The sequence below is a fragment of the Copidosoma floridanum genome, unplaced genomic scaffold (assembly GCF_036245765.1).
Source record: "Copidosoma floridanum isolate Cflo_tuat_1 unplaced genomic scaffold, Cflo_Japanese_pri ptg000034l, whole genome shotgun sequence".
Lineage (NCBI taxonomy): Eukaryota > Metazoa > Arthropoda > Insecta > Hymenoptera > Encyrtidae > Copidosoma > Copidosoma floridanum.
In genome coordinates this window covers 1,840,235-1,853,157 of record NW_028321911.1, presented here as the reverse complement: position 1 = coordinate 1,853,157, position 12,923 = coordinate 1,840,235, and the positions used below count along the sequence as shown (strand labels likewise).

General features: G+C 43.3%; 4 protein-coding genes across 4 annotated transcripts; 3 read left to right on the top strand and 1 right to left on the bottom strand.

The window, feature by feature from the left end:
* Positions 1-285: 285 nt before the first annotated feature.
* LOC106641902 (28S rRNA (uridine-N(3))-methyltransferase) lies at positions 286-2,843 on the top strand. Its single transcript, XM_014356480.3, has 2 exons — positions 286-1,071; positions 1,145-2,843. The coding sequence occupies exons 1-2, from the start codon at positions 442-444 to the stop codon at positions 1,709-1,711; spliced, it is 1,197 nt and encodes a 398-aa protein (XP_014211966.2). The 5' UTR covers positions 286-441; the 3' UTR covers positions 1,712-2,843.
* Rpe (ribulose-phosphate 3-epimerase) lies at positions 2,059-3,336 on the bottom strand. The gene is made up of 4 exons (XM_014356481.3): positions 2,907-3,336; positions 2,593-2,700; positions 2,289-2,510; positions 2,059-2,212 (listed from the first exon to the last, which is right to left on the bottom strand). The coding sequence occupies exons 1-4, from the start codon at positions 3,141-3,143 to the stop codon at positions 2,093-2,095; spliced, it is 687 nt and encodes a 228-aa protein (XP_014211967.2). The 5' UTR covers positions 3,144-3,336; the 3' UTR covers positions 2,059-2,092.
* Positions 3,337-10,839: 7,503 nt separating this feature from the next.
* LOC149373246 (uncharacterized) lies at positions 10,840-12,123 on the top strand. Its single transcript, XM_089597637.1, has one exon. The coding sequence runs from the start codon at positions 10,840-10,842 to the stop codon at positions 12,121-12,123; it is 1,284 nt and encodes a 427-aa protein (XP_089453763.1).
* A 54-nt stretch (positions 12,124-12,177) lies between these two features.
* Positions 12,178-12,897, top strand: LOC149373245 (uncharacterized). The gene has a single exon (XM_089597636.1). The coding sequence runs from the start codon at positions 12,178-12,180 to the stop codon at positions 12,895-12,897; it is 720 nt and encodes a 239-aa protein (XP_089453762.1).
* Positions 12,898-12,923: the final 26 nt, after the last annotated feature.

Below are 12,923 nucleotides of genomic sequence, written 5' to 3'. Positions count from 1 at the left end.
AATGATGGTCCTGTGGAGAGTTTCACCAGGTACCTAGACATCATCTTCAAGGAAAAAATACCTAGACATAATCTCCGAGAATAAGCTGCCCGGGACTTGAAGCTACCGCAAGGAAGTAGTGAGAGAGACCTTGTGCATCAGCACCTAACCAGGTATCGGACCGATCGCCCAAGGGCCAAGGCCAGCCAAAGGTTGGACTGCGCCATCTACACCTTCTTGCTCCGTGCCCGAGGCTCAGGTCATAACAATTTAATGTCTATGAATATATTTATACACTGTGACCGTGGCCCTCCGTCCTACAAACACACATACTAAAGCCAATACTGCTTTTCTGTCAAATCCCTTTTAAAATAGGCTAATTTTCTACCGTCAATTGCACTTACATATGCCACATATTTCTGAGGTGATCGGTTGATGTAATTTATCCTGATTAAGGTAAGCATGGATGACATCAAGCATCATCAGTCAACGAAAGTATTGGAAAAATCGTGGAAACTCGTGAACCGCGAGTTAAAAGAGAAGCGGAAGAAATGGCGAGAAAAGCAGTTGATGAAGAAAGCTCGGCTTGCTGAGAATCTGAAAGAACAGATCACGTTCGATCAACGAAGTATTGACAAAGAAAAGTTGAGGTATGAGGACTCGTTTAAGGTTAGAAAAGTGTCTACCGTCAGTATAGCCGTACCAGGCTCCATCTTGGACAACGCGCAGACGATCGACCTCAGGTACAAACTTGCCTCGCAGATAGCACGAGCGGCATGCATTTACAAGGTAGACGAGATCGTGGTTTACGACGACCAAGGAGACATCGTAGAGGCTGAGATGAATAAGCTCAAGAGGGATGAAGTGCTGGGAGAAGCGAGACCTGGCTGCCTGCAGCTTGCTAGGCTGCTGCAGTACTGTGAGTGTCCACAGTATCTGAGGAAGAACTTTTTCCCCCAGCACAGGGACCTCGAGAGAGCAGGTATACTAGACCCTCTGCACGCGCCGCATCATCTCAGGATGGAAGATGGCAGCTTATTCAGGGAAGGAGTTGTGACTAATAAACCTGTGAAAGTTGGCAAGGGCTCGCTGGTTAGAAAATCATTGCTTTGGATTTTTTCTACTTCATTTTCATAGTGATTGTCATTTTTAATTTCACTTGCAGGTCAACGTTGGGCTCTCAAGAGACATTAGGGTGGATAAAGTACTAGAAAGTGGACTGAGAGTTACTGTTAAAATTCCAAAAAACCAGGAAAATCGTGATAATCTAAGCGGTACCATCGTGTCTCCAACTTTGCCAAAAACAGAAACTGGTATTTACTGGGGATACACAGTCAGAATGACGCCTAACATTTCTGAAGTTTTTGCCAATTGTCCATATCCAGAAGGATATGATTTATCGATTGGAACATCTGACAAAGGAAGTTGTGTGGATGACGTGATGTCGAAAAGTTTAAAGTACAATCATGCTTTAATTGTATTTGGTGGACTGTCGGGTATTGAAGCAGCTGTAGAAAATGACTCTAATTTAAACATCAATGATGCTTCCCTGGTATTCCACAAGTATTTAAATACGTGTCCCAATCAAGGGTCAAGAACGATTAGAACAGAGGAAGCTGTTTTAATAACACTTGCTGAGCTGAGATCAAAGTTGGATCCAGAGTTTTCCTCGTTTGATCATCCACAGTTTAGTCCTAGAAAAGAATCTGTATTTGAATCAGTGAAAAAATAGTACATTACGATACTAGTGCGCGAGGAAGGCGATTGACGCACACGTGTGTGTCAATCACCTAACTTCTTGCACGTATGGTGTATACAACTTTTCGTTACATCGAGCGCGGGGAACGAGTATATGAGCCATCTAATGTGGCTCTGCAAAGATCTCGACTTATACACTCACTCGCACGAGTGCGCAGCACAAGTTGTGAGTCGCGTGTGTAAATCGAGGTTTTTAGAGCCACAACAGATGGCTCATAATCAAGGTCCCCGCGCACGGCGTGTCGAAAACGTAAATTTAAGAAAAAAAGTCAGAAAGTTCAAAGTAATTTTGCTAAGCACTGTTGTTAAAATATCGTTTTAATAAAATTTATACAAAGTAAGTTTATCATATGTATCACTTGAGATACCAAAATCCCAAAGCCTCATTCACAGAATCTTTCATTTCTTTAATGACATTAGCTGGATTACTAGAATTAATAACTGCTGTACCTGACACAATCATGTTTGCTCCAGCCTAGACATTAATTTGTTGACATTAATATTAAATGTGACTAAGCTTATCAAATTTTTATGGCCACACTTTATCTTACTTTAGCACAACAATGAATAGTGCTTGGTCCAACTCCACCATCTACCTCAATATCCATAGCTGGGTAGTTCTCTCTTAACCAAGATACTTTATTCATCATCGATTCCATAAACTTTTGACCTCCAAAACCTGGTTCCACTGTCATCACTAATACCATGTCTACCTTATCAATGTATTCTGTAACGACCTCAACAGGTGTGCCCGGTTTTAAAGCTATTCCAACCTTCAAGCATTACATTATGGAACCATCGAAAACGAAAAATTGTTTTTAACATATTTATGATTTAAAATGAAAATTAATTCACCTTCATGCCAGCCTCTTTAACTTTGCGACATACTGTTGGTACGTCATCAACAGGTTCAATGTGAAAAGTATATTGATTTACTCCAGCATCAGCCATTGGTGTAATCCACTTGAAAATTTAAATTCATTATTATCTTATAAACATAAATCATTTTTACTTATCTCCATGAGTACTGTGTTGCTGATGACACATTTTATTATCTACTTTTTGTCAGATAAGCTACCGTTTAAATTTATTTAAGTCTCTATTTCTTTAAATTAACATTTTGAATAACAATTTAAGCCAAGTTATTTATACAGCGATTTTTAATGCACCTGTTGAGGTTTTGAAACCATCATATGAGTCTCAAAGAAAGCGTCCTTTATTTTAGCCCTGAGACATTTGACAAGCGGATGCCCAAATGACAAGTTGGGCACAAAATGCCCGTCCATGACATCAAGATGGAGATAATCAGCTCCACAGTTCAACAACCGCTGAGACTCATCACTTAGCTGGGATAGGTCAGCATTTAGTATAGAAGGTCCGATTTTCGCTTTTACTTTCCCTGACATGCTTTGAAGTCTGGGTATTAAACAATATATTATTAATATTACCAATAGTATGTAAATTTTGTTTTAAATTTTTTCTTCCTTTCAACTCAAGCTGATTATTTTTAACGTCTTGGCAACATCGGCATCAGGAGTCCATTTCAGCCAAGCTGATCTTGCCTTCTAGACCAAGAGCTAAGGTCCGAGCTCAAGTCCCCAAGAGTGATCAAAAGGCAGTGGATATTCATGCCCCTCCGTTTCGTGTCCGTGGTCCAATGCAATGCCGGAACAGAAATCAAAATAGGGGAACACGAGGGCATTAACTACATTCAGGCGAATTGAACGGGGCAAGGCGTCACGGCATCTCCGAAGACGAGCGAGGGCAGCATAACTCTTTCGAGAGGTTTCAGTTGCAAAAGGGCCCCAAGAAAGGGTAGAGTCAAGAGTGACACCAAGTAGCTTAATTGTATCGCTGATCTGGAGCAGTTGGCCATCAAGGGTAGGGGCATGGTTAGCCTCACTAAGAATGGTGGACGAATTTCTTCTAGAGGCAAACCATGTGGCAAAAGATTTGCGCCAGTTAGGAGAAAGACAATTGTCATGACCCCAACCCAAAACATGATCCAGATCATCGTTCACGACCGCAACAATACGACGGATCTGGCCAACTGGGCCGGAGAATTTTAGTACGAAGTCATCAGCGTAGAGGTGGCACAAGCAAGATGTAAGAGCTGAGGGCAAATCATTGATATATAAAGAAAATAATAGCGGTCCACATAAAGTACCCTGAGGAACACCCGAACAACGATCAAGCCAACCAGAGGTCAAACCGCCCCGCATCTTAACCGCCTGTGAATGCCCAGAAAGAAAAAACTTGATCCAGCCGCAAGCAGAATCAGAAAAACCAAGAGAAAGGAGCTTTATTACTAGCACATCAATGTTGAGCTCATCGAAAGCGCGCCGAAAGTCAACGGACACTAGCAACGTGACATGACCTACATCCATGGACACCCTAATTTCATCAACAAGATTAATTAGTGCAGTATGGATACTGTGGTGCTTACGGAAACCCGACTGCTGGGGGCACAGCAGTCTGTTAGACTCCACGAAAGCTGACATCTGCCTGAGTGCCACCGTCTCGAGAAGCTTCGATGGCGCGCATGTCACGCTAATGGGTCGAAAATGATTCAACTCAGAGGGTTGTTTCACCTTAGGTAGAGGGGTCACAAGTGCTTTCTTCCAAACAGTCGGGAATAAACCCGACTGAAGGGAACAATCAAATATGTTTAAAAGGATGGGCGTAATGAAAGGCATGGCGAGCTTCAACATCTGTAACGTGATCCCATCTACTCCACAGGCATTAGTCTTTGATCCACTAAAAGCCTCAAGCAAACTCAACTCATTAATATGGCCGAAAAAAAATCTATCCTCAAATGGCACATCACATGATCGGCCAGCAAAGGAGCCAGTAACCAACGGAGCACCCACAAAATGTCGATTAAGGGCGTCACCATCGAATGCGATAGCAGGTGATGCACTCGCACTCGACGATGCTCCAATATCACGAAGACATCTCCACATGTCAGCAGGACGCCTACAGGACAAAAGTCTATCTTTATTATAAGCGTAAAGCGCATTTCTGGAAAGCACTTGCACCCTGTTACGCAGGCGGCGAAAAGCTACTCCATGTGTATCACGCCTGGTTCTCTTATACAACCTCCACTCCCTATTACGCTCTCGAATGAGAGAATGAATCTCATCCGTCATCCATGGGTAAGGGCGGTGCCGAGGAATGAAAGCACAGAAAGGAGCATGGATGTTAAAGAGGTTTGTAAGAGCAGTCGTAAAAAATTCAACTTTCTCGTCAACATGACACATACGAGAAATAGAATGCCAGTCAACCGATATAAGATCATGCTTAAAATCATCCAGAACAAGGCCCCTGAATGAACGCGATGAAATGGGCTGTGATTCAAAGGCCGGAAGAGGACAACGGATCTCTAATAATATAATATCATGCCTCGAAACACCAGGAGCGCTGAATTGGACACTCCTCTCAACCATGCTCGGATCGCTAATGCAGATATAATCTATGGTACTATCCGAGGTGGTAGTATGATATGTCGGATCAAATACCGTAACCGAGAGGCCCAAAACAGCAAATGACTCACGAAGTATTCTGCAAGGAGTAGTGTTGACTGTCCAATCAATACTGAGATCACCCAAAAGCAATGAGCAATCGAAAGCAGTCGAACAATTCATGACAGCATCCTCAACGTCCGACCAATAGCCACACTTAGGTGGATTATACACAATAGTACAGAGAAACTTGAGTTGCAGTATAGATAATTCGAGTAATAAAAACTCAGGTCGGAGAGTGTAGGCATCAGTACGAGCCGAACGAGAAACATCACGAAATTTGATAGAATCATGAACGTAAGCTGCAACGCCACCACCACCCCTACAGAGCTTATCATGACGAACGAGGGTATAACCTGGAATATCAAATTGGCCAAAATGTGCCACTTTTAGTAAATTGGAATTACGTGACATAGTTTGTCGAAGAAATTTTACGATCGATCAATCTCAACAACAGCGGGCAGGCTGCCCTGTCCGAAGCAGCATGAGCGACAGATTTCAGCTTTGAATTTACACAATTTACGCAACGGTATTTCTGTTCATCAGTGACCGTGCACTCACGACCAGGATGCTCCCCACTACAACGCTCACAAGATAACCGATTCGTGCAACTTACGGCAATATGCCCCAACCCCCAACATTTAAAGCATTGAGGAATTGATACGTGATCCTGAACACGACAGCGGCTCCACCCAATCGTCACACGACCAAGTTCAAGTAGACGAACACGACTGACAGGAGTGACCTCCACAACGCAAGATCTATGCTTTTTGGTGCCCCTGGGGTAGAAAAAAATTGCTTTAACTGCAGCTTCAGATTCACCCTGCAAGTTCTGCTCACGAACACATTTTACAATTTCGTCTTTTTCGAGCCCTACGGGAATATCGTGAATAATAAGACGAGGCGCAAGCTTAACATCCGGCTTTAACTCAAAACCTGCTTCAACGAGCGCAGGGCATTTTTCAATAAAAGAAGACTTCATCGCAGAACCCTCAAGAATAACAGTACCCGCAGGGCCCGAAAAGACACGCGCATTGAGACCGAGTTGAACCGGATCAACAACACCCATTACTGCCTCTCTAGCATCTTTAGGACGCTTAAACCTGTCCTTCGCATCATCCGTCGGACCAACTACAATACGCTGCCTTGGTAAAATTTTGATTGGCTTAGTACGCGAAAGTCATACGCTGTTAAATGGTACATTAGACGAGCCGAGTGCAGTACCACGCGATACTGCACTCGCATAAGTGCGGGCAGGTAATACATTAGTAATGCTACATGACGGCTTCACAATCGCCTTCGCAGCACGGGAAACCGATCGGCATGCACGATTGAGAGCAGACTTACATGACGTTGAAGCGTCGTCTCGTCGTCTGCCGCAAGTCTCGAAATGTATGCATTAGATATCCGTGTAATAGCCATGGAGAAGGCAACAGCAGCATCGAAAATTGCTTGTCTCCTGGGAGAAACCTTCGCATTACCATAAGCAGCAATTAAGGTAGCACGGTATTTGTCAACATCTACCAAAAGCTTATTGACATCATCACTCGTTAGCGCAAAGGGAATATCTTGTTGGTCACTCGCAGTAGACTCACAATCAGAGAAATCTCCCTCGCTAGTGACAGACATACCTTAGCATAACACCATCACAGTAAATAAACACACCAACACTGATACACTTAACACAGCCAAGTCAAGGAGTCTCAACAAGCAGCAGCAGGCAAAACAGTGAGCACCAAACCGATGACAGCAATAGTAAAAGCAACAGCCACCGGATGGCGCCACCAGCAAGTGAAGCTGATCTTCAAGGAGATGATGTAGCGTCCAGGACTCAAGGCCACTAATAGAATCACGAAAGGACGCAATCACACTCACCCAGCCACACCGCAGCCTCAGCCACCCCACCAGAGCTCCAGCAGTACACCAGGTCACCCAGAAAGCACACCAACAGCAGATAGCAGATTGAGGTTAAGGCACCACAACAGGGCAAAAAAAAATACTTCCTCAAGCACCAGGAGACCTTGGACACCAATAGCGAGGTAAAGGCCAACCCTGGGTCCAAGGAGGGATGAACCTGACAAAAGAAAACTCCAGCGGAGGTATAAGTAAAATGCCAGGTAGAGAAAATGCAAGAGCTCCAAAACACACGTCTTAGCAGATACACACCTCAATACTCCAAGAGAGAGAGAGAGAGAGAGAGAGAGAAAAAATTGTCTCATCGGCCGTTATGGAGTTGGTTCCCAAATTCAGAAAAAAAATACTCATGTTATTTTAGTACGTAAAAAAGCAGCTTTAGTATTTGATTAGTTTACAAGTAATCTTGTTATTGTGTAAAATGGAAATATATCTCAGTGAAAAAGAAAAAACGATTTTGCGTGTTAATAAGTAAAATTTTGGATTTCGAAAAAAATTTGAAAAGGGGTCCTATAATGAAGCAAATTAAGGACATCGTTAAAACATAAAGTAATCAACACGAACATGAACAAGTGGACGAAGACGTTCAAAATTGGCTAAATATTAGTGACAAACTCGACAAAATTACTGTCAGTCCGAAGCCTGAAGAAAGTGTTACGGAAAAAATATTGAACATATTAGTATGAAAGACATTACACATCATTTTTTATGGCCGGGAATCAACTACTGTATGAATTCTAATGAGCTGGGAACCAACTCCATAATGATTATATCTGGAGAAATGCGCCGGGAACCAATTCAGGATCGCCGGTCTCATCATAACTTCAAATGGAAGGTGTGGGCTATGACTTAAAATTATCTATTTACTAGCAGCCCCCCGTCTCGGCTTCGCCCGAGACTTACTAAATAAAACACCGTAGTGTGTTGACACGTAATGTGAAACATTTTTAGTTAAAAAATTTTACACATATTCCCGATACATCTCAGAACAAAAATCTTCTTATTAAAAACATATTTTTTCGGAATCCATGTAGTTTATTTGGTCAAATAATAAGGTGTACAAATTGAAAAAAATAATTATGCTGAAAAGTACCGTGCGTTCTTTATGCCATAAAATAATCGATGGCTATAAGAAGTTGTTGATTTGGTTTCTTCTGTGTAATTCACGAAAAGGGCTATTTTTTAAAGCTGTTAAGATTTTAAACCCCCAAAAAATTTATATTAAAAAAAAATTGTTTTTTCTCATATCTCACAATTTTATTACCAGAGCAACAAAGTCCTGGACCTCAAACCCAACATTTTTATTGCCACAAAAACACAAATACATTTTCTACTCATTAAAAAATCTGAAGTAGGATCTTTAAAGATTTCAGAGATTGCTGTGAGGGTACAATGAAAAGCTGATCTCTCACGTAATGGACTCTTAAGTTGACGATTTTGACGCTGCTGTTTCAATCTCGATAAATTTTCTGCGTCAGTTTCTTGACGCCTCAAATTGTATTCATTAGATACATTTGAGGTTTTCTTTCCAATATACCCTTTTGCGACTATTGGTATGCTTACGACTTTTATGACCCCTAAAGGCTATTTTCAGTCAACTTTGTTAAGTTCTAATATATATAATCGCTAGGTAGTTCGACGTCCGATGGTGTTCCGTCGAGGGACGGAATTGAGCTAATTCCTTTTCGTTCCGAATTCCAGAATCGCACGCACCTCATTTTTCCCTGGAGCCTTGCGCGCGCCCGCCTCCGTCGCTGATTGGCTCATATCCCATCGGCACGGTGACGGGAGGGGCGGGACTTCAGGACTTGTCAGTTGCTTTTCGCTTGCACTCGCTCTCTTGCTTGGCCTGCCGAATTGGAAGCATCTTCACGCTTAGTGTTTTTTATCGCTTGCAGTCTGCACCGTCAGCAGGAGATTTCGCCGCTGTCATCGAGCCCCAGGACTCAGGACATCGACATCGAGACGCTAAGTTTTTTTTATCATAATTCATTTAATTTGCATTTCGTCTTCATCTTTCGTTCATTAACTCGACCTCTCATTCTCTCATGACTTGCCTCTTCATCACATCTCATTAAGCACGCGTCGTGCTAAGTCTGTGCCTCTACAGCCTCCATTCTCATTTGCTCATCGTCATCCATCGATCCCTTGCTCGTCCTCATCGTCATCACAACCTTTTCTCCTCTCGTTCGTGCTACTCTTCTGTTTTCTATACAACCCTTCTCTATCCGGAATCACCTTCACAGTCGCTCTCGACTTATCCTTTTTCACCCGTCTATACGCCTACGCTTATACCATCTGCATCATCTGCGCCCTGCTCAACACATATCTCGCTAATCATTTCACCTCACGTCAACGAACAGCTTATCCATACGTCACGTCACCCTACAACCTCTATCATCATCCGCTCAGTGTCTCTGTCTACATATTTCCAACATCATTTTAGGTTAACTTCTATCCACGCATCCGCACTCAATCACACCATTACCTGCATCAATCATACGTCTATTATACCAATCACACGTCTGTTACACCATACTCAGTGCATATCGTCATCCCGCTGTCATCACACCACGTCTCATCCGTTCAATCCCGTTTCTCGTTTCGGAATCAGGGTCCTCACCCGAATACGCCATTCACATAACATCATTACTGAGCTGCCGCAGGTGGTAGTTAATTTCGACTTTCGGGCGTCGGCCCGCTTTCACCAGCCTTGCGCTGACTCGTGCGACCGTGCAGGGCCCGCCGGTTCGCAGAGGAGATCACTCCTCCCTCATTCGCCTTGAATTCACACACACTGGGAGTCGTTACCACCAGGTCCTCCCGCACATCCTCACACATACCCATACTAACACAACATAGGTTTATTATTGTTCCCATTGTTAATGGTATATTTAGTTTAACCGTTTTTTCTTCAATTGTATTAATTCTGATTCGTTTTTTAATAAATCTGGGTTTTTTATGCCATAGGCTTTTTCCCATTAATTAGTTGTTCTTATTGTGTTAACTTTCCTCTCCCTTTAATTCTATTTAGTTTTTAATCCCTATTTGTTTTTTTTGTATTAATTTTTTTAATTTAACTTAAGCAACCCCTCTATACAGTACAAGCCCCCCCTTATATCTATATCTCATTCCTTTGAATTCGAACCAGGCAATCCATGTGGGATCGGCTGTGTTCACACGCAACATTTTGGTGCCTCCTGTGAGGTAGAATTCACGCTGCATCATTCTCATCACTCATCGTCAATCTGCAAAATCATCTCTTCGTTGGCAAACCATCATCGCTTCACCGGACACCTCTCTCCCAGCGGCCGCAGCCTGTCTACATTTTTTAAGTTCTACAGCTAAGTGCCCTTTATTTTGTCTCTTCTTGCCTAAACCGGTTAATTATAATAATAAGTGTCAGTGCGTGAGTATAATTTAAGCCCCCCTTTTGCGCTGCTTAGTCGATTTAAGTTTTTTTGGGTCATTTGTTTAGATTTTTAACTTGTGACACTTGATTTCATATCCCCTCATAAAAATTGCGTTCCATATTAGATTTGATTGAGCGTTCCTGATCAACAGGATTCTTTTATTTGCGTCAAGCGTTTAGTCGTGTAAGAATAGGGTATAGTCGTCATTGACTTATTGGAAGGAAACCCTGTACTGTGGGATTCAACTTATAACCATGACCAACGACGGTAAGGAGACCAAACAGGGGCAGTCAGAAGTAGTGGTCAAGATCAATCTGTTTACGTTTCGGCTCAAGGGTTTAGACAAGTTGATCACGGAGGGCAATGTAGATAGCACGAATGCGAAACTGAGACTAGAAGATTTGACTAGGAGGTTTCAAGCGATTGAAGATCTGACAGACGCGATGAGTGTAGAACAGGGAAGGGCTGTAGAAGCGAAGGGCTGGGCAGACGTCTCTCAGGATTATTATAATCTTGCGGGAAGGATTGCACGAATGGGAAACGGAGGCATCGGAGCGTCCAATGTAGGAGTCCCTATGGGTCATTCGACTTTTATCGAGAAGCAACAGCTCTTAAAGCTCCCGGTAGCAGAGCTCCCTAAGTTTAGTGGTGGCCACGAAGAATGGCTGTCTTACAAGAACTCGTTCCACACTATGATCCACATGCGTAATGATATAGATGATCTCGTTAAGTTCATGTATTTAAAGAACACGTTACAGGGTGAGGCGTTGAAAAAGGTTGCGATTTATGACGTTAGTGAGAGAAATTACAGCGTCGCTTGGAAAACACTCATCGAGTCGTACGAGCGAAAACGTATTCTGGTATCAAAGCATCTCGACGCCATTCTTGATATTGGTCCTCTTCAATCCGCTACGTCCAAGGATCTCTCGAAGATGGTGGATGATGTCAAGCAGCATTTGAATACTCTCGAATCGTTAGGTGTGCAGGAGTCTCCACGTATGATTGTTAGGTTGTTAGAGAGAGCTTTGCCCCCTTCTATTAGGCAAAAGTGGGAGGATTCACTAGGGGTAGACGAGCTTCCAACTCTTGAACAATTTTATAGGTTTATAGATGGAGTTGTGTCCAGGCTTTACACCATGGAGACTGACGTTCCACGGGGCAGTGAGTCAACAGCTGGGAAATCGATGGCCAAGCAGGACTCCGAGACACGAAAGGCGCGAAAGACGAACGACGGTGGACGCGTCTTAGTAACAAGGTCTGAGACGTCTTGTATCCAGTGTAACGAGCAGCATTCATTGTTTCGATGTCCAGCGTTCAATAGTTTGCCAGTCCAAGGTCGTTGGGATTTCGTCAGGTCTCACCGATTGTGTTTCAATTGTTTGCGATCCCACGGGGGTAAATGTTCGTTAGGTCATTGTAAACGCTGCGATCGATATCACAACACTTTGCTCCACACAGATCCAAGATCGTCCCAAAATCCAGCCCAGTCCACCGGAAGTCTAGCGAGTAATGGCGGAGGTGGTGCGTCATCGGCGTGACTAGATTTTGACGTATTTAGCGCTGTTTCCAGAGCTCGTACATCTCAATTGTTAATGAGTGCTGTTGTTCATGTCAAATCGAATCGAGGGAAGTTCATCGAGGGTCGTGCTTTGCTAGACACCTGCTCAACAAACCACTTCATAACCGAAAAATTCGTTCAACGGTTACGACTTCCAGTGCAGAATCAGGCGATGCCCATCAAGGGATTCGGGGGTGCTGGCACTAGCTCGAAGGGTAGCATTCAAATCGAGATCCATTCGCGTCTTAATGAATTTCATAGGGTATTAGATTGTCTTGTCGTTCCAATTATAACTAGTGCGATCCCAAGTGAACCATTTCCACGAGAGATAGTTGATCTTCCCAAAGGAATCCGATTGGCTGATCCCCAATTCCATATTCCCCGTCCAGTCGACATTCTTATAGGCTCAGGAGAAACCTTGTCCTTTTTGTCCATTGGCCAGGTCCATTTGTCTCGAGATCAATACGACGTCTACCTCCAGAAAACACAGTTAGGTTGGGTTATTGTAGGGGGAACGAATCCAGACAGCGAGGCCGAAGCTACCTGCAGTATAGTGGAGTTGGACACACAATTGACCAGGTTTTGGGAATTGGAGGAGATTGGAAATAGATTGGCGTATTCCTCTGAGGAGAAAGCATGCGAAGAACATTATGTCAAAAATGTTAAGCGTACTCCAAGCGGCAGATACATGGTTAGGTTACCCTTCAAAGAAGTAGATCCTCAACTCGGAGATTCGCGGTCGAAAGCGTTTTGACAATTGCAGGCCATGCGACACCGATT

Coding starts and splice junctions, on each gene's coding strand:
- LOC106641902 (XM_014356480.3), top strand. CDS start 442: ATGGATGACATCAAGCATCATCAGTCAACGAAAGTATTGGAAAAATCG. Junction 1,072..1,144: donor AAGTTGGCAAGGGCTCGCTG/GTTAGAAAATCA, acceptor TTTCACTTGCAG/GTCAACGTTGGGCTCTCAAG.
- Rpe (XM_014356481.3), bottom strand. CDS start 3,143: ATGTCAGGGAAAGTAAAAGCGAAAATCGGACCTTCTATACTAAATGCT. Junction 2,701..2,906: donor TGGTTTCAAAACCTCAACAG/GTGCATTAAAAA, acceptor TAAATTTTCAAG/TGGATTACACCAATGGCTGA. Junction 2,511..2,592: donor TTAAAGAGGCTGGCATGAAG/GTGAATTAATTT, acceptor TAATGCTTGAAG/GTTGGAATAGCTTTAAAACC.
- LOC149373246 (XM_089597637.1), top strand. CDS start 10,840: ATGACCAACGACGGTAAGGAGACCAAACAGGGGCAGTCAGAAGTAGTG.
- LOC149373245 (XM_089597636.1), top strand. CDS start 12,178: ATGAGTGCTGTTGTTCATGTCAAATCGAATCGAGGGAAGTTCATCGAG.